The sequence below is a fragment of the Dendrobates tinctorius genome, unplaced genomic scaffold (assembly GCF_039654945.1).
Source record: "Dendrobates tinctorius isolate UK_male_01 unplaced genomic scaffold, ASM3965494v1 ptg000020l, whole genome shotgun sequence".
Classification (NCBI taxonomy): Eukaryota; Metazoa; Chordata; class Amphibia; order Anura; family Dendrobatidae; genus Dendrobates; species Dendrobates tinctorius.
This window is the reverse complement of record NW_027361688.1, coordinates 1,054,515-1,081,056: the sequence shown is the minus strand read 5'-3', so window position 1 is coordinate 1,081,056 and position 26,542 is coordinate 1,054,515. Positions and strand designations below refer to the sequence as shown.

General features: G+C 47.1%; 2 protein-coding genes across 2 annotated transcripts; both read right to left on the bottom strand.

The window, feature by feature from the left end:
* Window positions 1-1,925: 1,925 nt before the first annotated feature.
* Window positions 1,926-16,396, bottom strand: LOC141083699 (E3 ubiquitin/ISG15 ligase TRIM25-like). Its single transcript, XM_073568093.1, has 2 exons — window positions 15,257-16,396; window positions 1,926-10,397 (listed from the first exon to the last, which is right to left on the bottom strand). The coding sequence occupies exons 1-2, from the start codon at window positions 16,144-16,146 to the stop codon at window positions 8,564-8,566; spliced, it is 2,724 nt and encodes a 907-aa protein (XP_073424194.1). The 5' UTR covers window positions 16,147-16,396; the 3' UTR covers window positions 1,926-8,563.
* On the bottom strand, window positions 11,434-13,592 carry LOC141083223 (E3 ubiquitin/ISG15 ligase TRIM25-like). The gene has a single exon (XM_073567393.1). It carries the CDS (start codon window positions 13,263-13,265, stop codon window positions 12,471-12,473), a length of 795 nt encoding a protein of 264 aa, XP_073423494.1. The 5' UTR covers window positions 13,266-13,592; the 3' UTR covers window positions 11,434-12,470.
* Window positions 16,397-26,542: the final 10,146 nt, after the last annotated feature.

Genomic DNA, 26,542 nt, shown 5'->3' with positions numbered 1-26,542 from the left:
GAGAAAATGCTCTCAATCTTCTCAGTGTAGCCTGTGGCACATAACTTTTATTACTAACTCTAATAATATAGTTTGGGGTCTTGAATCCCAGTGACACCAGATCTCAAGAAAAGAGAATCATTTTGTATTTAATTGAATGTAAGTGTGAGAGCAGAGCGATGTAACTCCACCGCCCCACGATTTGGGCAGCATGTAGACGCTGACAGGTTATTATTATTATTTATTTATATAGCACCATTGATTCCATGGTGCTGTACATGAGAAGGGGTTACATACAAATTACAGATATCACTTACAGTAAACAAACTAACAATGACAGACTGATACAGAGTGGAGAGGACCCTGTCCTTTCGGGCTTACATGCTACAGGATGGTGGGGAAGGAGACAGTAGGTTGGTGGGTTGCAGCAGTTCTGGTGTTGGTTGCGGTGATATCACCGGTAGTGGTGAGAGAGAAGGAGGTAGCGGGGTCATTGCAGGCTGTAGGCTTTCTTGAAGAGGTGGGTTTTCATGTTCCGTCTTTAGGATCCAAATGTGGTTGATAGTCGGACTTGTTGGGGCAAAGAATTCCAGATAATAGGGGCTATTCGGGAGAAGTCTTGGAGGCGGTTGGGTGAGGAGCGAATAAGTGTGGAGGAGAGAAGGAGGTCTTGGGAGGACCGGAGATTAAGTGAGGGAAGGTATCGGGAGATTAGTTCAGAGACATATGGGGGAGACAGGTTATAGATGGCCTCGTAGGTCAGAATTAGTCATTTGAATTGGATACGCTGAGGGAATGGGAGCCAGTGAAGAGATTTGCAGAGGGGAGAAGCGGAGGAGTAGCGAGGTGAGAGATGAATTAGTCGGGCGGCAGAATTAAGGATGGACTGCAGAGGTGTGAGGGTGTTAGCAGGGAGACCACAGAAAAGGATGTTGCAGTAGTCGAGGCGGGAGATGATGAGGGCATGCACAAGCATTTTAGTAGATTGAGGGTTGAGGAAAGGACGGATTCTGGAAATATTTTTGAGCTGGAGGCGACAGGAGGTAGAAAGAGCTTGGATGTGCGGTTTGAAGGACAGGGCAGAGGCAAAGGTTACTCCGAGGCAGCGGACTTCTGGTACTGGGGAAAGTGTGATGTCATTAATTGTTATAGCTAGGTCGGGTAAAGAAGGTCTGTGAGATGGAGGAAAGATGATGAGTTCAGATTTGTCTACATTGAGTTTGAGGAAGCGAGAGGAGAAGAAGGAGGATATGGCTGATAGACACTCTGGGATTCTGGACAGCAGAGAGGTGACGTCTGGGCCAGAGAGGTAGATCTGAGTGTCATCAGCATAAAGGTGGTAGTGGAATCCGTGGGACTTTATGAGTTGCCCCAGACCAAGTGTATAGATTGAGAAGAGTAGGGGTCCTAAAACAGAGCCTTGGGGGACTCCAACAGAGAGAGGGTGGGATGAGGAGGTGGTGTGGGAGTGGGAGACGCTGAATGTGCGGTTGGAAAGGTAGAGTTCCCTTTAACCTGCAGATTAACCTCATATCTGCACGTTAATAGCATTTTTTGACTTTGCAGTTTATCTTTAAAGTCCCCTGGGGTGAGGGGGGGGGAGTAAAAAATAAATGAAAAATAAAACAAAATGTTTAAAAAAAAAAAAAATATTACCGTTACTATAAAAATCTCTCCCCCTATTTCCAGTTTTAAAAATAAAAAGTAATAAAGATAAACATACCATGTCCATAACTGTCCGGTCTATGAAAATATGAAGTTATTTAAAACATACATTAAACGCGACAATAAAATAAAATTCAATACATTTCACAACACTAGATGTAAGGTTTTCCAATCCCGCAGATCCCAAAAATGCAATAAAAAGTGATCAAAAAGCTGTATGTGCCTCAAGATTGTATTAATAAAATCATCAGCTCTCACACAACTCAATGAATGAAACATAATTAAGATATGTGACCAAAACCATTGTTTTTTTATTTAAGAAGATATATAAAATATATAAACTACACAAGTTTGACACCATTGCATTCGTAGTGACCTAAATAATCATTTCCAGGTCACTTTTACTGCACAATGAACACCATGAAAACAAAAACTGAAAAACAATGGCAGATTCCATTTTTTTCACAATTTACCTGCACTAGGATCTTTTTTCCCCATTATTCTGTACATGATACGGTAAAATGAATGTTGTCATTGAAAATTACATCCAAACCCACAAAAACAGTTATGGTGAAGGAAAAGTAAAAAAAATGATGTCTCTGGAAGAAAGCGAGGAAAAAATGTCAATGCAAACAGTAAAAATTGTTCAGTCCCGAATGGGTTAATATTTCATCCACTTTACTCCTGTTGTTAAATTGTAAGGTGAATATACTAAATGTTACAGACACCGGAGTATATAGCAATATTTAAACCAATGCAGAAAAAAACCCCCCTAAAATATAACTTTCCATATTCTTAAGGTAAAATTACCCATATACAAGGGTCAGGAGAAGAACACAATCGTATCACTACTATTATTATTAGAGTTATATACAACAGACAGCGGGCACATATCTTCTCCAACGTCTCCCTGACAATGCGGAATATTTTCTCATACAAATGTAATCCCTTTTCTCTTCTCTCTCTTTATTTATCGTCTGTCTTCACGATTCCTCACCACAACCCTGTTCAGCACGACAGCTCAGCTAGTAAGAGTCCTTCACTCCACCCGCGGCTCTGTGTCTCCTTCCCCATCTAGGGAACTACACCGGCTTGTGACAGTAGTCACCCACCTTGGCTGTTACCTATTTTGTTACATTACAATCTGTGTCTAAATATTTTTGTAATCTTATTAGTGTGTGATGCATCAGCACTAAATGGTCTAATTTGGTAAAGTGAAGCGAGAAAAATATAGGTATAAATTACATTTTTGGGATCAAATAACTGAAAATCGGCATGTGCATATGTATTCTCCCTTTTTGTAATGAAGCCCCTTAAAATTTATGTTGCAAGCAATTCCCTTCATACGTTCCACGTTTAGTGACAGACGTCCCCCTGTGTGCAATCTAACTGTTGTCACCTGGCTGTCAGTATATACACTTTACCAGGGCCGGACTGGGACTAAAATTCAGCCCTGGCATTTGAAGTTACACAGGCCCACTAGTCACATGATGACTATATAATATTTTTGTACAGTTGTTGGTTACAAGCAGTGAGAGGAGATTAACACGACTATATAACATGTAGTCACAGCTGTGCCCAGTATTTCAGCTCAGTCCTGTTTATTGCTTTTAGGTACAGTACTCCTCCCAAAGCTCTGTCCCCTTTTGTACACATGGTGACAGAATTCCTGGCAGAACTGCTATCCATTGGGCAACCAGACCCCATGGTCATAGCTGCCCCTATCATACCTCCCAACTTTTGAGGAACGGAAAGAGGGACAAAGACTGTGGTGCGCGCAGCCCGCCGCTGCAAATTTTAGGCCACGCCTGGCCACACCCATTCTGCAACTAGTCACACCCATGTCCACGCCTAATCGCACCCATTTAGCACTGCTGATCACACTGACTTGTACTGAGGGCACAGTGGCTGGCATTATGGGCACACTGACTGGCACTAAGGAAGCGAGAAAACAGAGAGAGAGAGAAAAAAGAGAAAGAAAGAAAGAGGGGAAAAAAAGAAAGAACAGAGAGAGACAGAGAAAGAACAGAGAGAGAAAGAAAGAGGGGAAAGAAAGAAAGAACAGAGAGAGACAGAGAAAGAATAGAGAGAGAAAGAAATAAAGAAAAGAAAGAACAGAGAGAAATAAAGAACAGAGAGAAAGAAAGAGAGGAAAAAAGAAAGAAAGAGGGGAAAGAAAGAACAGAGAGAGAGAGAAAGAAAAAAGAAAGATTAGAGAGAGAAAGAAAGACCAGAGAGAGAGAGAAAGAAAATGAGGGAAAGACAGAACAGAGAATGAGAAAGAACAGAGAAAGAAAGAAAAATAGAGAAAGAAATAAAGAAAGATTCTATAAAGATACTATAGCAGCCCGGCTCCCATTGTAGTGCCCACCTGAGCCTCCCGATGCAGGACATATCATGATCCACTCACATGGCCGGCATCCCCAATTCCAAGGCGATCCTGCTGTCTGCGCTGTCGGAGGAGGACACGGTGATGGATCTGAAGCATTCCTGGTTCTGTTACAATCTCCTCAAGAAATCTCATTTCCGGTCAGCTTCAAGCACATCACTTCAGGTGGAACATCATGTGTGTGTTTTAAAATGCTCCTCGGGGCTCCGCCGTGTACTCCTGTGTCCGTGGGAAAAGCCCGCTTTGCATGCTTCGTACACACTTGGCTCCACTCCGTACATCCCGTACACATATGGCTCCACTCCGTACACACACGGCTCCGCTCCGTATACCCCATACACACGCGGCTCCGCTCCGTACACCAAGTACACACGGCTCTGTTCCGTACACCTCATACACACACGGCTCCTCTCCATACACTTCGTACACACGCGGCTCCGCTCCATACACCTCGTACACACGGCTCTGCTCCGTACACCTCGTTCACACGGCTCCGCTCCGTACACCTCGTACACACACGGCTCCGCTCCGTACACCTCATACACACGGCTCTGTTCCGTACACCTCGTACATGCGGCTCTGTTCCGTACACCTCGTACACGCGGCTCTGTTCCGTACACCTCGTACACGCGGCTCTGTTCCGTACACCTCGTACACGCGGCTCTGTTCCGTACACCTCGTGCACGCGGCTCTGTTCCGTACACCTCGTGCACGCGGCTCTGTTCCGTACATCTCGTGCATGCGGCTCCACTCCATACACCTCGTACACGCGGCTCTGTTCCGTACACCTCATACACACATGGCTCCGCTCAGTACACCCCATGCACACACAGCCCTGCTACATCTACCCTGTAAACCCCTCCTGACCCCACACATACTTATCTCATCCAGCACCATGACAACAGCACAGCAGAGTCTTGCAGACACCAAGAGGCAAGGCTGTACGCACAGGACCTGTGATGAGGTCACAGGAGGGGCGGAGTCAGGGGTCATATCATCAGGGGTCTGGACAAAGGCTCCTGATCATGTGACCCCCTGACTCCTCCCCTCCTGTGACCTCATCACAGGTCCTGCGAACAGAGAAGGCAAGCGACACTGTGAGTGGCTGCGGGGGCGGGGGGTCTCATGCTACGGCGAGGATGGGGTGCGTGGGGGAGGCGTGGTGGCTTATCTCCCTGCAGTGCGGGAGGAACTTGGAAACTATCACCGCCGTGCCCGCAGAGGGCCGGCAGCAGGAGCAGCAGTGGCCGCAGCAGCTGGCAAGCGGCCAGATGATTGGGCGCTGCCGCCCGCGGCCCACATGACAGCGGCCCAGCGGGAAAATGCCCGTTTGGTTATATTGCCAATCTGGGCCTGCATTTTACCTTTTCTGAAAGGCCACAGAGGCTGCAACATAATTAACAAGAGGCTAACCAAACACCACGAAGGCAAAGGAGATCTCCAAACAAAACCATGAAGACTAAGGAGATATCCAAACATCACCATGAACACTAAGGAGATATCCAAACACCACCATGAAGACCAAGGGGATCTCCAAACACCAAGAAGACCAAGGAGATCTCTTAACAAGTCAGGGACAAAGTTGTTGAGAAATGCAAGTCAGGGTTGGGTTCTAAAAAAAAAATGTCCCAGTTTCTTTCCACATGACTATGAAAGCCGTACATTCCATAGTGGTGGCCTTTATGGAAGAGTGGGCAGAAAAAAATCTTTATTTTCACACAAAAATTGTAAGGATTGTTTGGAGTTTGCCAAAAGACATGGGAGACTCCCCAAATGTCTGGATGAAGGTGCTGTGGTCAGATGAGACCGAAATTGAACTTTTTGGTCATCAAGGTAAATGCTACATCTGGTGCCAAACTAACACAGATCATCACCCCAAGAACACCACCCCCACAGTGAAACATGGTGGTGGCTTCATCATGCTGCATGGATGTTTTTAAGCAGCAGGGACAGGGAAGATGGTCCAAGTCGAGTGGAAGATGGATGGTGCAAAATACAGGGATATTCTTGAGCAAAACCTGTTTCAGTCTGTCAGTGATTTGGGACTGGGATGGAGGTTCACCTTCCAACAAGACAAGGACCCAAAGCAAACTACTAAAGCAACATTCTATTGGTTTAAGTGGAAATTTTTCAATGTTTTGGAGTGACCTAGACAAAGCCCAGACCTTAATCCAGTTGAGAGTCTGTGGTCAGACTTGAAGATTGCTGTTCACCAGAGGAAACCATGTAACTTGAAAGAGCTGGAGCAGTTTTGCTTTGAGGAATGGGCAAAAATCCCAGTGGAGAGCTGATGGAGATTCATTCAAGGCGACTTGCAGCTGTAATTACTGCAAAAGGGGGCTCTACAAAGTACTGACTTTAGTGGGGTGAATAGTTATGCACACTGAAGGTTTCAGAGGTTTTGTCCTATTTGTTTGCTACACAATAAAAAGAAAACCAAATGTTCACAGTTGTCGGCATGTTCTTTGCATGAATTGATGGAAACCCTCAGAAAAAAACAATTAAATTTCGGGATGTGTGGTAGCAAAACACAAAAAATGCCAAGGGGATGAATACTATTGCAAGCCACTCTATATTGCCAGTATGGCTGGTACTTATCATCTCTGTTCCTGATGCTCTAGAAATCATCTTACGTGCACCATTCAGTCTGAGCCCATTACCTCTTGGAGGTATAAACTCTGGACCTTACTGCTAGGCTTCCTCTCCCAGGAATCAAAAGAAATACTCATAAACATAATCAAACTAAGAGAACATACTCCAGGCATAATATATATCACACCTGGATGTCTCCGTTTGTTAAATGGGACCTAAATACAGATCCATCGCCAAAGCACTATAGGAAGGAGTGGAAAAAGAACCACTAAAATGCGACTACAGATCCAGTATAAAAATAGAATATCTTTATTAAGACAAGTATACAGTACAGGACAAAGACAGTGTAGATTGGTGCATATAGAAAAACCCACGCAGTATGGTTTATATATATATGGGGTATAGGTGCCTGCACAATCCCACCATACCGAGATAAACATAGTATAACTCTGGCCCTGGTGACAGTCCAAATCCTACTTAATCAGAATCACGCTCATTCAATATATAGAACCATGTTTACCCAAGAGGGCAGTATATTGCCTAAGAACCATAGCGGTAGAATCTCACCAAAGTAAGTAGGTGGGTGGAGGAGTCCTGAGGGGGTCCGCGCGTCATATAATTATAATAATAATTTTTATTTATATAGCGCCAACATATTCCGCAGCACTTTACAATTAAGCGGGGACATGTACAGACAATAAATTCAATACAAGTTAAGACAATTCAAACAGTGACATTAGGAGTGAGGTCTCTTGTATAGTATTTATTTGGTATTTGTGAGGTAGTGATTTATAGGCTCATACTGATGTTGTGATATGCCGTTTGGGTTGGTTTGAGATAGATATAACAAATTGAGATTCATATTATGGATGAAGGTATTTAGGTGTCTACATATGTATTTTCCATATATGTATTTGATCTGTTTTGGAATATAACATTATGAGTTCCTGAGGTGGTCTGCCATGCATGCCATACTGCGTGGGTTTTTCTATATGCACCAATCTACACTGTCTTTGTCCTGTACTGTATACTTGTCTTAATAAAGATATTCTATTTTTATACTGGATCTGTAGTCGCATTTTAGTGGTTCTTTTTCCACTCCTTCCTATATTCCTCTCCCAGGACCAGTCTCCGATCAATCACACTGCCTCTCGGTAACGCTTCCTTGGTTCTGCTCCGCATTACACTCTCTCACGGTCTCCTCTCCCATTAAATACACCCACATCATGCGGCACTGCTCACTTTAGACCTAGAGCCCTTTCTCTACACACGCTGGACCCTTTCTGACGTTCCGGCAGGAATCTGTCACTTTCCCTTTAGCTTATCCCTTCCCATTCTGGGCTTGTCCCCAAACATTAACTCCTGCTATCCCTGATGTCAGCAATTCACAATATCAACATCATTAACGCACATAGCAGTTCGCATTACCATAACATTTGTTTCTTCAAGGGTTGAACGCAGGTTTTATGTCCATCTCCTGACAAAATGCTGCAGATTTTCTACAAGCCATTCCAGGACAGAAAACCCACAGACCCGTGTGGACGCTCCCTATTGTGTAATAATCCTTATTTATTCTGTGAGAGGCTTCATCTCCGGAGGGCAGTGACTTTTCCACAGGTGACGGTCACAGAAAAATCATCTCATGATTTCCTATTTTGCAAAAAAGTTGTATGAATATTAATGGGATTTGTACATGGTCACACATCTTTCTGAGGAGCACTAGCTGTATAATCAAAGGATGTCGTATTTTGAAAAAAAAAGTCTTGATTTTGTTCTGCATTTATGAAAATAACAGTAAAAGATGCAACAAAAACAATTCACATAAATACACCCCCGAGGAATCAGATCCTTCCTGAGGCGCCTCACACTGGCTGAATGCTCCACCAATCATATATTGTGCTCAATGTGATGTCACCAGTCACTGGGTAGATTTCCTCATTAATGATGTTTCCCCACAGCTTCTCCCCCTGATATCTTTATAGAACCTCCCCACACATGTAACGCAGCATGTAGAGGCTCGGAGAAGGCGGCAGTGAAGGTGTGTAAGTGTCTGATGGGGTCACACAGCTCATAAAAGGACAACTGCCCGGCCTCATAATCCAGATATATCCTGACTCTATCACTGGAGATCTGGTGAGGTAACGGGATCTCATTACAGTCATGTATCACTGAACACTTATTATTATACCCCAGTGCTACAAATAAACACCAGGACTTGTTATTATATCCAAAGTGTGAATGCCACCCCCTCCTGGCTACACTGGGGTAACACATCCCCACCCACCACTCCCATGACCCCCTGATCTCCACATCCCAGTAATGTCGTCCTGAGGTAAATCTCCTCCCGCTCATCACCTGATTATCCTGGAATCTCTCTGCTGTTTCTGGACGATTCTGTGTTATTTCTGTCCAGGTCGCAGTTTTCAGGTCGTCTGATATAAGGAGATTATTAGCAGCCGTGTTTACATCCAGTAATATGTCTGCAGGACCCTCCCCATAGATCCCTCCCGTTACCTTCTCACCATCACCCCAAGTCCTGACTATTACATCACCTCCCCCATATTTTATACCTGGAAAAGATACAGTTTTGATGTGACCGGTCACAGATTGGGCGCTGAGAGGTTGTGGCCTCATTTCTTTTGTTTTTAGGGGTGAGATGGTTTGTAGATATGTTATTATATCAGAGAAACCTACATGTAACATCCCTGCAATCACATCCACATCTACATCATGTGTCTTATCACCTCCATCATGTCCTCCTGTGGCCTCATCACCTACATCATGTCCTCCTGTGGCCTCATCACCTACATCTTGTCCTCCTGTGGCCTCATCACCTCTCTCCTCCTCAGGATCACACAATTCACCAGTGTCTGGTTCCTGTAGGACAGTCAGTGGATCCGTCATGTTACACAGCTCCTCAATGTTCCTCATCTTCCTGGACAGCTCGTCCTTCTTTTTTTCCAGCTTCTGCATCACATCAGACAGTGACAGTGACACCATCTCTTCCCGCCTGGAGATCTCACTCAGGACCTTCTTCTCCAGGTCGTCCACCCGTCTCCTGATGTCTATAAACAGGGCAGTGACTCTTTTGGCTTCTCCAGATGATTTTTCTTTAACTTTTATTCTCTGCTCCTCCAGACTCAGGACTCTTTCCTCAGTCTTTTTTCTCTTTGTGATCAGTTCCTGGAGAACATTTCTCAGTTTCTTCTTCTTCTTCTCAGAGGCCTCCTCCAGCATCTCCACCCGGTGTCCCCGATGTTCTCCGGCCAAACTGCAGGACACACAGATACAAGCAGCGTCCTCAGTGCAGTAATATTCCAGGATCTTCTTATGGACAGAACATTTCCTGGTCTCCAGAGAAGTTCTGGGATCAGTGAGGACGTGTTCTGCTCCTTTACTGTGAATTCTCAGGTGATGATCACACAGAGAAGCCTCGCACAGCAGACAGGATTTCACAGCAGGTACAAGACAGTGATTGCAGTAAGTGCAGTAGATCCCGGTGATCTCCTCCTGATGTGTCTGAGTAGACCGGAAACGTTCTGCTACGTTACATAGAGTTATGTTCCTCATCAGTGTCGGCCGCTCCTGAAACTCTTCTCTACATTCAGGACAGGAATAAACTCCAGAATCGTCGTGTGTATCCAGCACACGATCAATACAGACCCGGCAGAAGTTGTGTCCACATCTCAGCATTACAGGATCTGTATACAGGGTCAGACAGATGGAACATTCCAGCTCTTCTCTCAGTACAGCGGACGCCATGGCTTCGTTTCATTTCTTGTAAAAAAGGGCGTGTTTCAGGAAATATGACGTTGCACAACTTGTGTCTGAGAGTCGTCTATTAACCATATAATGTGCTAACTGGGAAAAGAAAAATAGATAACAGGGAAGGCATTGATTTCTCCATGTTTATACTCTGCCCTCCTATTAGAGTGTAAGCTCCTGTGATCAGATCATTTCCTCACTCTCCTATTGCTCTTTTGTAATGTAGGTATAGCTATTACTATGGGCATACAGGTGATAGAATTGTTAGTGTAGTCCAACCTGTATTCCTCATAGCTGCTGTCTTGTTCCTGAGAAATAGACTTTTAATATTTTATGTTATTTAGATCATCCAGGCTTTGGGATGTGCGGTGTCTAGATGAAAACTCTTGCTCCGGTGAACTGTTGCGTACCACCCTCCTCCCATGCAAGTCACAGTGCAGTGTGATGTGGAGTTGGGCTGGAATCCCGCGCCTGCATCCTGCATTCGAGCGATTATGCGTGCCTTTTCCACCATTTTATGGGCAATGTCTTAACTGTTCTGCGCAGGCGCTGGTGAGTCACTTCTACTTCAATAACAGTAACTCACCAGCGCCTGCGCAGAACAATGAAGCCAATGCCCATAGCAGGGAGGAACAGGTACGCATAACTGCATGAATGCAGGGCGCAGGCCTGCCAATGCCTATTTCAGCTGGATGTGTGTCCAGGGACACACATTCAGCTGAAATGTATTGCGGCTTAGAGACTTGCCGTCTCCCTCCACTGCAATACACGCTGCTGGCAGCTGACTTCGGCGTGCCTGTCACAGGCAGCGCAGGCATGCACCACCCATGACGGGCACGCCAAAGTCAGCTGCCGGCCTCTGTTCCAGCTATATAAGAGGATGCTGCATGTAGGAAGGGGCCTCCCACAGGAAAACTATCAGCTTCTACCGGCGTACCTGTTTGGAGTGCTGGTCCACAAACAGGGATTTCACTGCGGTGCAACCCAGCTCGTGTACACTTGGTTTCAGTGCTTAAGGTTGAAATAACAGATACAGATACCGGTTCAGAAGTCATCTCAATTTTTTTTACTTTGTTCTTCAACGGTCCCGGACACATCAGTTACATTACAGTCCACACAGCATTCCTTCTGCACTTTCCCTTTCTTACTTTCTGTATCCTTACGCACATTACGGGGTAGTAGCGCCCTTGGCGGTACCGCAGCATCACTCTTGTAGGACCTCAAGACATAGGGGATCCCGTTCATCCGTTTTGCCCTGGATTTGCAAGCTTCAGCCCTATGTAAGATCTGCCACATGGTGAATACTCTGCACCCTGCACGACTTTTGGACCACTTCTTCCTTCCTGTTCCTACTGCTGTCACAAACTGCAATTTCCAGGGTGCTCCGATCTTATCCTGCACCCGTCTGACTGTGCCCGTGCTTTTCTTCTTCCTTACAATGTTACGTAGCTGCTATGGTGTTCTGGGCTTATAGCCCTTGTGGACTTGTCGGGCGTGCTCGCCTTCTGAACTGTTCCTAACTCCTACACTTGCTTAACCCATAGCAGCTACTCCTACAGATAACCCCTATGTGAATTTCCTATCAGCTATACCTAACAAGGCCCACTAGTATACCCCCATTTAGTGGCCTGCAACGGAACTATACTTACCCATATCTATGAACTCTATACTAATAGTACCCTCCACTATTGAACCCAAAGGATGCACTGACTTACCCTAAACTTACACATCAATATGCAAGCATAATACAATACAATATGTACAACATGGTAACACATATAATGTGGCAGTACCAATGAGAGCGGAGGTAATACATAATAGTGTAGCAGTACCGAGCATAATCATATCTACACAACATTTACAATATATTAATATTAGAACTCCTTAAAGGGGAAGCAGCATTAAAGGGATATTCTACTTCAATCCCTTACATTGCCCCTTTCCTAAAATTTGGTCGTTCCGACCAAACAAACTACAATATTTACATTGTACATAGAAAAACAGTCAGTGGATCCGTCATGTTACACAGCTCCTCAATGTATCTCATCTTTCTGGACAGCTCGTCCTTTATTTCCAGGTTCTAGATCACATCAAACAAGGACAGTGACACCATCTCTTCCCGCCTGGAGATCTCACTCAGGACCTTCTTCTCCAGGTCGTCCACCCGTCTCCTGATGTCTATAAACAGGGCAGTGACTCTTTTGGCTTCTCCAGATGATTTTTCTTTAACTTTTCTTCTCTGCTCCTCCAAACTCAGGACTCTTTCCTCAGTCTTTTTTCTCCTTGTGATCAGTTCCTGGAGAACATTTCTCAGTTTCTTCTTCTTCTTCTCAGAGGCCTCCTCCAGCATCTCCACCCGGTGTCCCCGATGTTCTCCGGCCAAACTGCAGGACACACAGATACAAGCAGCGTCCTCAGTGCAGTAATATTCCAGGATCTTCTTATGGACAGAACATTTCCTGGTCTCCAGAGAAGTTCTGGGATCAGTGAGGACGTGTTCTGCTCCTTTACTGTGAATTCTCAGGTGATGATCACACAGAGAAGCCTCGCACAGCAGACAGGATTTCACAGCAGGTACAAGACAGTGAATGCAGTAAGTGCAGTAGATCCCGGTGATCTCCTCCTGATGTGTCTGAGTAGACCGGAAACGTTCTGCTACGTTACATAGAGTTATGTTCCTCATCAGTGTCGGCCGCTCCTGAAACTCTTCTCTACATTCAGGACAGGAATAAACTCCAGAATCGTCCTGTGTATCCAGCACACGATCAATACAGACCCGGCAGAAGTTGTGTCCACATCTCAGCATTACAGGATCTGTATACAGAGTCAGACAGATGGAACATTCCAGCTCTTCTCTCAGATCAGCGGACGCCATGGCTTCGTTTCATTTCTTGTAAAAAAGGGCGTGTTTCAGGAAATATGACGTTGCACAACTTGTGTCTGAGAGTCGTCTATTAACCATATAATGTGCTAACTGGGAAAAGAAAAATAGATAACAGGGAAGGCATTGATTTCTCCATGTTTATACTCTGCCCTCCTATTAGAGTGTAAGCTCCTGTGATCAGATCATCATTTCCTCACTCTCCTATTGCTCTTTTGTAATGTAGGTATAGCTATTACTATGGGCATACAGGTGATAGAATTGTTAGTGTAGTCCAACCTGTATTCCTCATAGCTGCTGTCTTGTTCCTGAGAAATAGACTTTTAATATTTTATGTTATTTAGATCATCCAGGCTTTGGGATGTGCGGTGTCTGGATGAAAACTCTTGCTCCGGTGAACTGTTGCGTACCACCCTCCTCCCATGCAAGTCACAGTGCAGTGTGATGTGGAGTTGGGCTGGAATCCCGAGCCTGCATCCTGCATTCGAGCGATTATGCGTGCCTTTTCCACCATTTTATGGGCAATGTCTTAACTGTTCTGCGCAGGCGCTGGTGAGTCACTTCTACTTCAATAACAGTAACTCACCAGCGCCTGCGCAGAACAATGAAGCCAATGCCCATAGCAGGGAGGAACAGGTATGCATAACTGCATGAATGCAGGGCGCAGGCCTGCCAATGCCTATTTCAGCTGGATGTGTGTCCAGGGACACACATTCAGCTGAAATGTATTGCGGCTTAGAGACTTGCCGTCTCCCTCCACTGCAATACACGCTGCTGGCAGCTGACTTCAGCGTGCCTGTCACAGGCAGCGCAGGCATGCACCACCCATGACGGGCACGCCAAAGTCAGCTGCCGGCCTCTGTTCCAGCTATATAAGAGGATGCTGCATGTAGGAAGGGGCCTCCCACAGGAAAACTATCAGCTTCTACCGGCGTACCTGTTTGGAGTGCTGGTCCACAAACAGGGATTTCACTGCGGTGCAACCCAGCTCGTGTACACTTGGTTTCAGTGCTTAAGGTTGAAATAACAGATACAGATACCGGTTCAGAAGTCATCTCAATTTTTTTTACTTTGTTCTTCAACGGTCCCGGACACATCAGTTACATTACAGTCCACACAGCATTCCTTCTGCACTTTCCCTTTCTTACTTTCTGTATCCTTACGCACATTACGGGGTAGTAGCGCCCTTGGCGGTACCGCAGCATCACTCTTGTAGGACCTCAAGACATAGGGGATCCTGTTCATCCGTTTTGCCCTGGATTTGCAAGCTTCAGCCCTATGTAAGATCTGCCACATGGTGAATACTCTGCACCCTGCACGACTTTTGGACCACTTCTTCCTTCCTGTTCCTACTGCTGTCACAAACTGCAATTTCCAGGGTGCTCCGATCTTATCCTGCACCCGTCTGACTGTGCCCGTGCTTTTCTTCTTCCTTACAACGTTACGTAGCTGCTATGGTGTTCTGGGCTTATAGCCCTTGTGGACTTGTCGGGCGTGCTCGCCTTCTGAACTGTTCCTAACTCCTACACTTGCTTAACCCATAGCAGCTACTCCTACAGATAACCCCTATGTGAATTTCCTATCAGCTATACCTAACAAGGCCCACTAGTATACCCCCATTTAGTGGCCTGCAACGGAACTATACTTACCCATATCTATGAACTCTATACTAATAGTACCCTCCACTATTGAACCCAAAGGATGCACTGACTTACCCTAAACTTACACATCAATATGCAAGCATAATACAATACAATATGTACAACATGGTAACACATATAATGTGGCAGTACCAATGAGAGCGGAGGTAATACATAATAGTGTAGCAGTACCGAGCATAATCATATCTACACAACATTTACAATATATTAATATTAGAACTCCTTAAAGGGGAAGCAGCATTAAAGGGATATTCTACTTCAATCCCTTACATTGCCCCTTTCCTAAAATTTGGTCGTTCCGACCAAACAAACTACAATATTTACATTGTACATAGAAAAACAGTCAGTGGATCCGTCATGTTACACAGCTCCTCAATGTATCTCATCTTTCTGGACAGCTTGTCCTTTATTTCCAGGTTCTGGATCACATCAAACAAGGACAGTGACACCATCTCTTCCCGCCTGGAGATCTCACTCAGGACCTTCTTCTCCAGGTCGTCCACCCGTCTCCTGATGTCTATAAACAGGGCAGTGACTCTTTTGGCTTCTCCAGATGATTTTTCTTTAACTTTTCTTCTCTGCTCCTCCAAACTCAGGACTCTTTCCTCAGTCTTTTTTCTCCTTGTGATCAGTTCCTGGAGAACATTTCTCAGTTTCTTCTTCTTCTTCTCAGAGGCCTCCTCCAGCATCTCCACCCGGTGTCCCCGATGTTCTCCGGCCAAACTGCAGGACACACAGATACAAGCAGCGTCCTCAGTGCAGTAATATTCCAGGATCTTCTTATGGACAGAACATTTCCTGGTCTCCAGAGAAGTTCTGGGATCAGTGAGGACGTGTTCTGCTCCTTTACTGTGAATTCTCAGGTGATGATCACACAGAGAAGCCTCGCACAGCAGACAGGATTTCACAGCAGGTACAAGACAGTGAATGCAGTAAGTGCAGTAGATCCCGGTGATCTCCTCCTGATGTGTCTGAGTAGACCGGAAACGTTCTGCTACGTTACATAGAGTTATGTTCCTCATCAGTGTCGGCCGCTCCTGAAACTCTTCTCTACATTCAGGACAGGAATAAACTCCAGAATCGTCCTGTGTATCCAGCACACGATCAATACAGACCCGGCAGAAGTTGTGTCCACATCTCAGCATTACAGGATCTGTATACAGGGTCAGACAGATGGAACATTCCAGCTCTTCTCTCAGATCAGCGGACGCCATGGCTTCGTTTCATTTCTTGTAAAAAAGGGCGTGTTTCAGGAAATATGACGTTGCACAACTTGTGTCTGAGAGTCGTCTATTAACCATATAATGTGCTAACTGGGAAAAGAAAAATAGATAACAGGGAAGGCATTGATTTCTCCATGTTTATACTCTGCCCTCCTATTAGAGTGTAAGCTCCTGTGATCAGATCATCATTTCCTCACTCTCCTATTGCTCTTTTGTAATGTAGGTATAGCTATTACTATGGGCATACAGGTGATAGAATTGTTAGTGTAGTTCAACCTGTATTCCTCATAGCTGCTGTCTTGTTCCTGAGAAATAGACTTTTAATATTTTATGTTATTTAGATCATCCAGGCTTTGGGATGTGCGGTGTCTGGATGAAAACTCTTGCGCCGGTGAACTGTTGCGTACCACCCTCCTCCCATGCAAGTCACAGTGCAGTGTGATGTGGAGTTGGGCTGGAATCCCGAGCCTGCATCCTGCATTCGAGCGATTATGCGTGCCTTTTCCACCATTTTATGGGCAATGTCTTAACTGTTCTGCGCAGGCGCTGGTGAGTCACTTCTACTTCAATAACAGTAACTCACCAGCGCCTGCGCAGAACAATGAAGCCAATGCCCATAGCAGGGAGGAACAGGTACGCATAACTGCATGAATGCAGGGCGCAGGCCTGCCAATGCCTATTTCAGCTGGATGTGTGTCCAGGGACACACATTCAGCTGAAATGTATTGCGGCTTAGAGACTTGCCGTCTCCCTCCACTGCAATACACGCTGCTGGCAGCTGACTTCGGCGTGCCTGTCACAGGCAGCGCAGGCATGCACCACCCATGACGGGCACGCCAAAGTCAGCTGCCGGCCTCTGTTCCAGCTATATAAGAGGATGCTGCATGTAGGAAGGGGCCTCCCACAGGAAAACTATCAGCTTCTACCGGCGTACCTGTTTGGAGTGCTGGTCCACAAACAGGGATTTCACTGTGGTGCAACCCAGCTCGTGTACACTTGGTTTCAGTGCTTAAGGTTGAAATAACAGATACAGATACCGGTTCAGAAGTCATCTCAATTTTTTTTACTTTGTTCTTCAACGGTCCCGGACACATCAGTTACATTACAGTCCACACAGCATTCCTTCTGCACTTTCCCTTTCTTACTTTCTGTATCCTTACGCACATTACGGGGTAGTAGTGCCCTTGGCGGTACCGCAGCATCACTCTTGTAGGACCTCAAGACATAGGGGATCCCGTTCATCCGTTTTGCCCTGGATTTGCAAGCTTCAGCCCTATGTAAGATCTGCCACATGGTGAATACTCTGCACCCTGCACGACTTTTGGACCACTTCTTCCTTCCTGTTCCTACTGCTGTCACAAACTGCAATTTCCAGGGTGCTCCGATCTTATCCTGCACCCGTCTGACTGTGCCCGTGCTTTTCTTCTTCCTTACAACGTTACGTAGCTGCTATGGTGTTCTGGGCTTATAGCCCTTGTGGACTTGTCGGGCGTGCTCGCCTTCTGAACTGTTCCTAACTCCTACACTTGCTTAACCCATAGCAGCTACTCCTACAGATAACCCCTATGTGAATTTCCTATCAGCTATACCTAACAAGGCCCACTAGTATACCCCCATTTAGTGGCCTGCAACGGAACTATACTTACCCATATCTATGAACTCTATACTAATAGTACCCTCCACTATTGAACCCAAAGGATGCACTGACTTACCCTAAACTTACACATCAATATGCAAGCATAATACAATACAATATGTACAACATGGTAACACATATAATGTGGCAGTACCAATGAGAGCGGAGGTAATACATAATAGTGTAGCAGTACCGAGCATAATCATATCTACACAACATTTACAATATATTAATATTAGAACTCCTTAAAGGGGAAGCAGCATTAAAGGGATATTCTACTTCAATCCCTTACATTGCCCCTTTCCTAAAATTTGGTCGTTCCGACCAAACAAACTACAATATTTACATTGTACATAGAAAAACAGTCAGTGGATCCGTCATGTTACACAGCTCCTCAATGTATCTCATCTTCCTGGACAGCTCGTCCTTTATTTCCAGGTTCTGGATCACATCAAACAAGGACAGTGACACCTTCTCTTCCTGTCTGGAGATCTCATTCAGGACCCTCTTCTCCAGGTCGTCCACCCGTCTCCTGATGTCTATAAACAGGACAGTGACTCTTTTGGCTTCTCCTGATGATATTTCTTTAACTTTTCTCCTCTGCTCCTTCAGGCTCTTGACTCTTTCCTCAGTCTTCTTTCTCTTTCTAATCAGTTTGTGTAGAACATTTCTTAGTTTCTTCTTCTTTGTCTCAGAGGCCTCATCCAGTATCTCCACCCGGTGTCCCCGATGTTCTCCAGCCAAATTACAGGACACACAGATACAAGCATTGTCCTCAGTGCAGTAATATTCTAGGATCCTATTATGGACAGAACATTTAGGGTATGTGCACACTATCAGTAAGCACTGCGGGTTGGACGCTGCGTACTTATGGAGGAGTATGCTCCTGGCACCGAGTGCTGGGTGTCAGAATCAGCTGACATCTGGCAGTGATCGCGCGCACAACTCCTGTGCACGCAAAATTGCCTGGACATATTCATACGTCCAAGGTCGGTAAGTGCCTACCAACCTGTACGTATGGATACGTCTGAGGCCGGTTTCACACGTCCTGATATTTCCGTGTCCGTGTGTCCATGTGTGTAATACGTGCGGCACACGTGTGGCAACCGGTTGCCACATCAGCAGAGGCGTACCTAGTCTTTCTGGCAACCGGGGCAAGAATTTGGTTCGGCGCCCCCACCAAGTACATATGCGACTTGCACAGTTTGTCATGTACCCACGAGCTGCTCTCCCTAATCCTCTCTGTTCAGTAAAAAACTGAAAGCAGGAAGAGAAGCTCGTTGTCACATGACCATAAGTATGAAAATCGCATATGAGTGAAGTGTCCATGTGATGACTACTGGAACCTGCAGAGCTGAGTCCTGACATTGCAGCTTCTGAATTCTCACAACGAATGCACTGCACACAATTAGTATCCTCCCTTGCCGATATACAGTCAGCACAGCACAAGTATGTGATTTGTATACTTCTGGCCACATTCTGACTAGACGTGCCCGTCCTCGCTCGGTTCATTTTCATTGACAGAGGCCACACATGTCTAGTCAGTGTAACGCCGGTGTGTTTGTACTTTGCTTCCCCGGCGTTACTCTGCATGTCTGCATTAACCCTTTGCTCCTCTCCTCCTAACTAGCGGGGATACTATTGCCTGTTACCGTTATGGATGCTGCTCAGGTCCCTGCTCCGCTGCGTAGCCGTACATGCGTGCGTGGCTCCGCTGCTTTGCAAGACCACCCGCTGGTGTGGTCCCTGGCTGCTGCTGTGGAAAGCTATCCGTGGGTTAATAGGTCCTCTACATTGTGTATGGCTTACCACGTTTGTTCAGGCTTGCAGCTCTCGCCAGGTGTCCTTTGCAATGCTGATTTGTTTGGCCTTGCTTAGGGTGCGCGCGGCCACACCTCCCCTGCTTTTATGAGGAAAGGGTGTGTGCTACAATTGCTGCTCCAGCCTATCACTGTGAGGCAGCTGCTATATAAAGTTCCCCCCCCCTTTGGGGCATCGCCAGAGCTTCGCATTGATTTCCTGAACCTAGCCATGTGAGTGTGTGTTCAGCTCCTGCTCTGATTCTGATCAGTTCTAGGGGAGCTGTGGCTCTTTGTCCCTGTGTGAACTGTGTCTTGTTTGCCTGCTCTGGGGGCAGAAATACCCAGACTGCCCTTCCTGGAGGCTGCATATCCAGGCCTGTCCATGTTGTGTCTTGTTTCCTGAATCCTTGATCCTGGATCTATCCCTGCACCTAACTCTGTCTGAATGGTGTCTTGTTTCTTTGTCTGCTCCGGGGGCAGTAATACCCAGATCGCCCTTCCTGGAGGCTGCATATCCAGGCCTGTCTATGTTGTGTCTTGTTCCTTGAATTCTGGACCTGCTCCTCTACCTGACCCTGTCTGAACTGTGTCCTCTGTGGGATGTTCCTGAGGTCCCTTCGTGTCTTGAACCCTGTGCCCAGTGACTGTGACTCTTTGCTACCTGACTTGCTTTGATTTAACCTGGGTTCATCTTGGAAGTAGGAGTCCGGTGTGTCCGCTGAGTTTCTGCCACTCTGTGCTCAGCTGGGGATTCGGTGCAATTCCCTGCCGGTTCCAGTCCAACCCAGCAGGGTTTGCACCAGACCGCTGGGGTTTCTTTTCTAGGTCGCTGCCAGATGACCGGAGCCTGATGACCGTGGCCTCTCGTCCGGAGCCTGATGACCACGGCCTGATGTCCGGTGTCTGACGACCCCTTCCAGATGTGCTGTGCCTGATGTCCTCTGCCAGATGTCCGGATCCTATGCTTCTCTGCCCGATGTCCGGAGCCTGCCGGTCGCTGCCAGTGGTCCGGAGCCTGATGACTGCGGCCTGATGTCCGGAGCTGATGTCCGCAGCCTGATGTCCGGATCCTGTCGGTCGCTGCCAGATGTCCGGAGTCCGATGCCAGTGTGCTGATGCTCTATCTGAGATCTGAGTCCTGATGCCCTGCCTGTGTCCTGATGTCCGTGTTCCTGGTGTCCTGATGTCCGTGTTCCTGGTGGCCTGATGTCCGTGTTCCGTCTTCCGATGTTCCGCCAATTCCCTGAGGTCCACCCAGTGATGACGTCCTTCTGGGATCGGTGTTTGATGTTCTCCTGCTGAGCCTGTGCTACGCCTGAGGCCTGAGAGAGAGGCCGCCCTAGTATGCCCGTGCCAGACGACCCTGGACTACATCAACCCGTGATGACCCCTGCCATCATCTGAAGTCAGTCTGAGGTCGGTGTCTGATGCTCTCCTGCTGAGCCTGTGCTACGCCTGAGGCCTGAGAGAGAGGCCGCCCTAGTATGCCCGTGCCAGACAACCCTGGACTGCATCAACCCGTGATGTCCTCCTGCCTTCGTCTGTTATCCTGAGACGTGTACCCTTCCCTGATGTGCGGAACCGGGAGCCTTGCATAACTGTTTCGTTTCTGTACCATATCTTGTTCAAGTAAACTTTGTCTATACCTGAAGTTGTGCGGTGTCGTGTTGCCTCCTCGTCCACATGCTCAGCTGCCACAGACCCCGGTCACTACTCTTCCCTAGTCTGGGTATGCCAGGGTCCCCCCTGTGGTCCAGTGGGTCCACATACCGTTCCCACCTGGGATGCTCGCCACACGTCGACGTGGAGGCGCTGGCTCGGCCACGAACGCGGTCACTAGTCGCGACAGTCAGCATGTGACCGCATGTATGTAAATTACCAGCATGAGAGCATCCTGACAGTGTTCAGTAAGCACTGTGAGAATTCAGAAGTCTGCAGTTACATAGAATGACTGCAGACTCAGCACAAACCTCGACAACCCCTTTAATGTTCCTAACAAATAAAAACATGAGAATTAGTCAGTATCACAAATGACATTTACATCCAGGTACCTTATAGATGACGTCGTCTCTGGAGTCGGTCTCCTTTTCTTCTTCTTGTCCAGACCCCATGATGAGTTTTCTCATCCACAGCCGTCTCTGCAGACTTCCATCTTCTCCGGTATTCTGCAGCAAATCTCCAGACGTTGCCCTTAAAGATAGAAGTGTCATTATAATGCTCCTGAATTAAAAATTTCTGCAATATACTGTCGCCTCACACTATTCCCCTCCCTCCTCATACTGTCTCCTCTAGCATTCCACCTGTTCACCATACCATCTCCTCATATATTTACCCCCTCACTCTCTATACTGTCTGCTCACACATACCCCCGACTCCCCATACTGTGTCTGCACATATCCCATCACTCTCACTCCCCATACTGTGTCCACATTTACCCGTTCGCTCCCCATACTGTCTGCACCCATCCCCCATACTGTTTCCTCATACATACATTTTGTGTCCTCAAATTTCCACACACATATTAAATCCCCCATCCCCACTCCAAATCCCCCATCCCTAATCCCTCACACACATTAAATAACCCCCATCCCCACTCCAAATCCCACCACACACATTAAATCCCCCATCCCCACTCCAAATCCCTCACATACATTAAATAACCCCCCTTCCCCACTCCAAATCCCCCCACACATTAAATAACCCCCATCCCCACTCCAAATCCCCCCACATATTAAACAACCCCCATCACCACTCAATAACCCCCGTCCCTACTCCCAAATCCTCCCACATTATGTACCCCCCACTCCAAATCCCCCCACACATTAAGTATCCCCCATCCCCACTCATTAACCCCCCGCTCATTAACCCCCATTCCCACTCATTAACCCCCCACACACTAACCCCCATCCCCACTCATTAACCCCACACACACATTAACCCCCATCCCCCTCATTAAACCCCATCCCCACTCATTAACCACCATCCCCACTCATTAACCCCCCACACATTAACCCCCATCCCCACTCATTAACCCCCCCACACATTAAACAACCCCCCATCCCCACTCAATAACCCCCGTCCCTACTCCCAAATCCTCCCACATTATGTACCCCCCACTCCAAATCCCCCCACACATTAACCCCATCCCCACTCATTAACCCCCATCCCCACTCCAAATCCCCCCACACATTAACCCCCATCCCCACTCATTAAACCCCCGCACATTAACCCCCATCCCCACTCATTAACCCCCCACACACTTTCCCCCATCCCCACTCATTAACCCCACACACATTAACCCACACACACATTAACCCCCACACACATTAACCCCCATCCCCCCTCATTAAACCCCATCCCCACTCATTAACCACCATCCCCATTCATTAACCCCCCACACATTAACCCCCATCCCCACTCATTAACCCCCCACATTAACCCCTATCCCCACTCATTAACCCCCTCACAAATTAATCCCCATCCCCACTCATTAAACCCCCCCCACACATTAACCCCCCACACAATAACCCCCATCCCCATTCATTAACCCCCTTCCCCACATTAACCCCCATCCCCACTCAATAACCCCCCACACATTAACCCCCATTCCCACTCATTAACCCCCTTCCCCACATTAACCCCCATCCCCCCACATTAACCCCCATCCCCACTCATTAACCCCCCACACACATTAACCCCCATCCCCACTCATTAACCCCCCATGCATTAACCCCCCACACACATTAACCCCCATCCCCACTCATTAACCCCCCACAAATTAACCCCATCCCCACTCATTAACCCCCGCACATTAACCCCCATCCCCACTCATTAACCCCCTTCCCCACATTAACCCCCATCCCCACTCATTAACCCCCTTCCCCACATTAACACCCCCCATCTCCCATCTTCAGCTCCACAGTGGAGCACTTACCACCAGCGCTGAGCGTTCGCTCTGGGCGCCAGGGAGTGACGTCAACAGCGTGATCACATGACATGTCACGCTGCTGACGTCGCTCTGACCCTGTGGTCAGAGCTTCAATTGTACTGCTGTCTGTATAGATGCCAGTACAATTGCTCCCTGGGAGTCGGCACGCGCACCTTCTCTGCGCCAGCTGTCAGCTTGACAGCTGACACAGAGAACTGCCGACTCTCAGGCTGGGGGGGGCGGCAGAGCACAGCCGCCAGGGAGGACACTGCGGACCGCTGCATTAGGTGGCCCGACTGCGCCCCCTGCCGGTTGCCCCCCCTAGATACGCCCCTACGCATCAGTACCACACGGACAGCCGCCGGGGAAGTCCTACTGTAAGCGCTGTTCCCTGGCGGCAGGTGCTGAACGCAGCTCTCATCATTCTCCCCTGCTCTGCCAGTGATCAGCGTGAGCAGAGGACAATGAAGAGAGTAACAAAATGAATGAATGAATGAAAAACCCGACGTGGGGTCCCGTATGTTTTTGAACCAACCAGGCAAAACTCACAGCTGGGGGCTGCTATTCTCAGGTTGGTAAGGGGCCATGGATATGGGCCCCCCAGTCTAAAACAGCAGCCTACAGCTGCCCACTGTGTGTTCTCCTTGTGCGGGACATTTTGCGGCCCGTGATACAGGAAAAAAAAACGGACATGTCAGCGTGTTTTGCCCACGGACACACGGTCTGTGGAAACATGCTGACATGTGCACAGATGGGTCTACCCGTGTCAGTGTCTCTGGTATGTGTGAAAACTGTCACCACACGCACCGGAGACACTGACCTGTGAAAGGGGCCTAAGGTTGTAGACAGGTTAAACAGCAGCAGTCGGAGATCCATCTCAATACACTTGCTCCTGTCTACTTTCAAAACAAGCGTCAGACTGGTTGTATGTTACCCTCTCATGCCATTTTGTGGGGCCACAGATTTATCCCGCTGTTCCCCTTGTGCGGTCTATACAGGATGACGCTTATTCGATTTCAGTCAGAAGAAATACCTCACAACAAAACGGCTTTTATACCCATAGCAACCAATCAGAGTTCAGCTTTTATGTTACCTCAGAAATCATCAGAGTCGGCTTATAGTCTACCACAGCAACCAATCAGCGCTCAGTTTCCATTTTACCACAGTCAGCAACCAATCAGTGCTCAACTTTCACTTTACCTCAGCCGTGTAAGAGAAGTGTGAGGCCTGTCCCTTCCTTCCAGTCAGTCGGGTGATTCTCTCTCATCATACCGGCCGATATTAACGGCAGAAGACCGGTGCAGGGAATTATTTTCCACCGCTAATATTGTTTTTTTGTTAGTCCCTAGCAGATATGGGATATTAGGTGTTCATGTGTCTGTCACAAGCAATTCATCAATCCCGTCCTCCATTTTAGAAGAGAGGCAAAGAAGCAGGAGCAATGGTGAGAGCCCGGGAGTGCACCATGATTCACTATGAAGCCGTCCGGCTGGCTGCCCTCCTTTCTGATGGCTGACCCGACTGTTTTAACCTCACAGCGCAAATCGAAGCAGCTGCATGTCAGGAGCTGAGCCCGCACAAAAGCAGCAAATGTCGTCTGTGTAACACAGCCGGTATCTGTCTGTAACAGCAGTGACCAGAGCTGACTCCGATTCCTGCTGTTTAACCCCTTACCTACAATTGACGTAATATTCCGTCCATGTGACCATGGACCTAATTACCATGGACGGAATATTACATCATCGCGATCAGCGGCGCCCACGTGGTGAGCGCCGCTGATCGCGGCCGAGTGTCAGCTAATTATCATAGCTGACACCCGGCACAATGTGTCAGGGGCGGTCACGGACCGCCCCCGACACGTTAACCCCTTGCACACCGCGATCAAACGCGATCGCGGTGTACCGGGGGTTAAAGGGAAGCATCGGCAGGGAGGGGGCTCCCTCCTTGCTTCCCTGAGCCCCCCACGGCAGCGCAATGTGCAGCGCTGCTGCGGGGGACTCCCTTCCTCCAGGCCCCCGAATCCAAGATGGCGACGGGGGCCTTCGGGGGCCTGAGGAAGCTGGCTTCCTCAGTGCCTGCAAAGCGCAGGCATGAGGAAGTCTGCAGCAGTGCCTGTGACAGATCGCTGATCTGTCACAGTGATCTGTGATGTGACAGATCAGCGATCTGTCACAGGACAGTGATGTCCCACCTGGGACAAGGTAATAAAGTAAAAAAAAAAAAAAAAAAAGTGTTAAAAATAATTTAAAAAAAATCGCTAAATAAATTAGTTAAAAAAAAAAAAAATATTCCCCAATAAATCCATTTTTTGAAAATAAAAAAAAAACAAAACAATAAAAGTACACATATTTGGTATCGCCGCGTCCGTAATGACCTGCCCTATAAAACTGTCCCATTAGTTAACCCCTTTAGCGAACCCCTTAAAAAATAAAAATAAAAAACGAAGCAAAAAATAATGATTTATTATCATACCACCGAACAAAAAGTGTAATAACGCGCGATCAAAAAGACGCATATAAATATCCATGGTACCGCTGAAAACGTCATCTTGTCCCGCAAAAAACGAGCCACCACACAGCATCATCCGCAAAAAAATAAAAAAGTTATAGCTCGCAGAATAAAGCGATACAAAAATAATTATTTTTTATATAAAATTGTTTTCATTGCAAAAAACCGACAAAACATAAAAAAACGACCTAAATGAGGTATCGCTGTAACCGTACTGACCCGAAGAATAAAAACGCGTTATCAATTTTACCGCACGCGGAACGGTGTAAACGCACCCCCCAAAAGAAATTCATGAAAAGCTGGTTTTTGTTCATTCTGCATCCCAAAAATCGGAATAAAAAGCGATCAAAAAATGTCACGTGCCCGAAAATGGTACCAATAAAAACGACAACTCGTCCCGCAAAAAATAAGACCTCACATGACTCGGTGGGTCAAAATACGGAAAAATTATAGCTCACAATATGTGGTGATGCAAAAACTATTTTTACAATAAAAAGTGTCTTTTAGCGTGCG

Coding starts and splice junctions, on each gene's coding strand:
- LOC141083223 (XM_073567393.1), bottom strand. CDS start 13,265: ATGGCGTCCGCTGATCTGAGAGAAGAGCTGGAATGTTCCATCTGTCTG.
- LOC141083699 (XM_073568093.1), bottom strand. CDS start 16,146: ATGGCGTCCGCTGATCTGAGAGAAGAGCTGGAATGTTCCATCTGTCTG. Junction 10,398..15,256: donor ACTGTTTTTCTATGTACAAT/GTAAATATTGTA, acceptor TTACAAGAAATG/AAACGAAGCCATGGCGTCCG.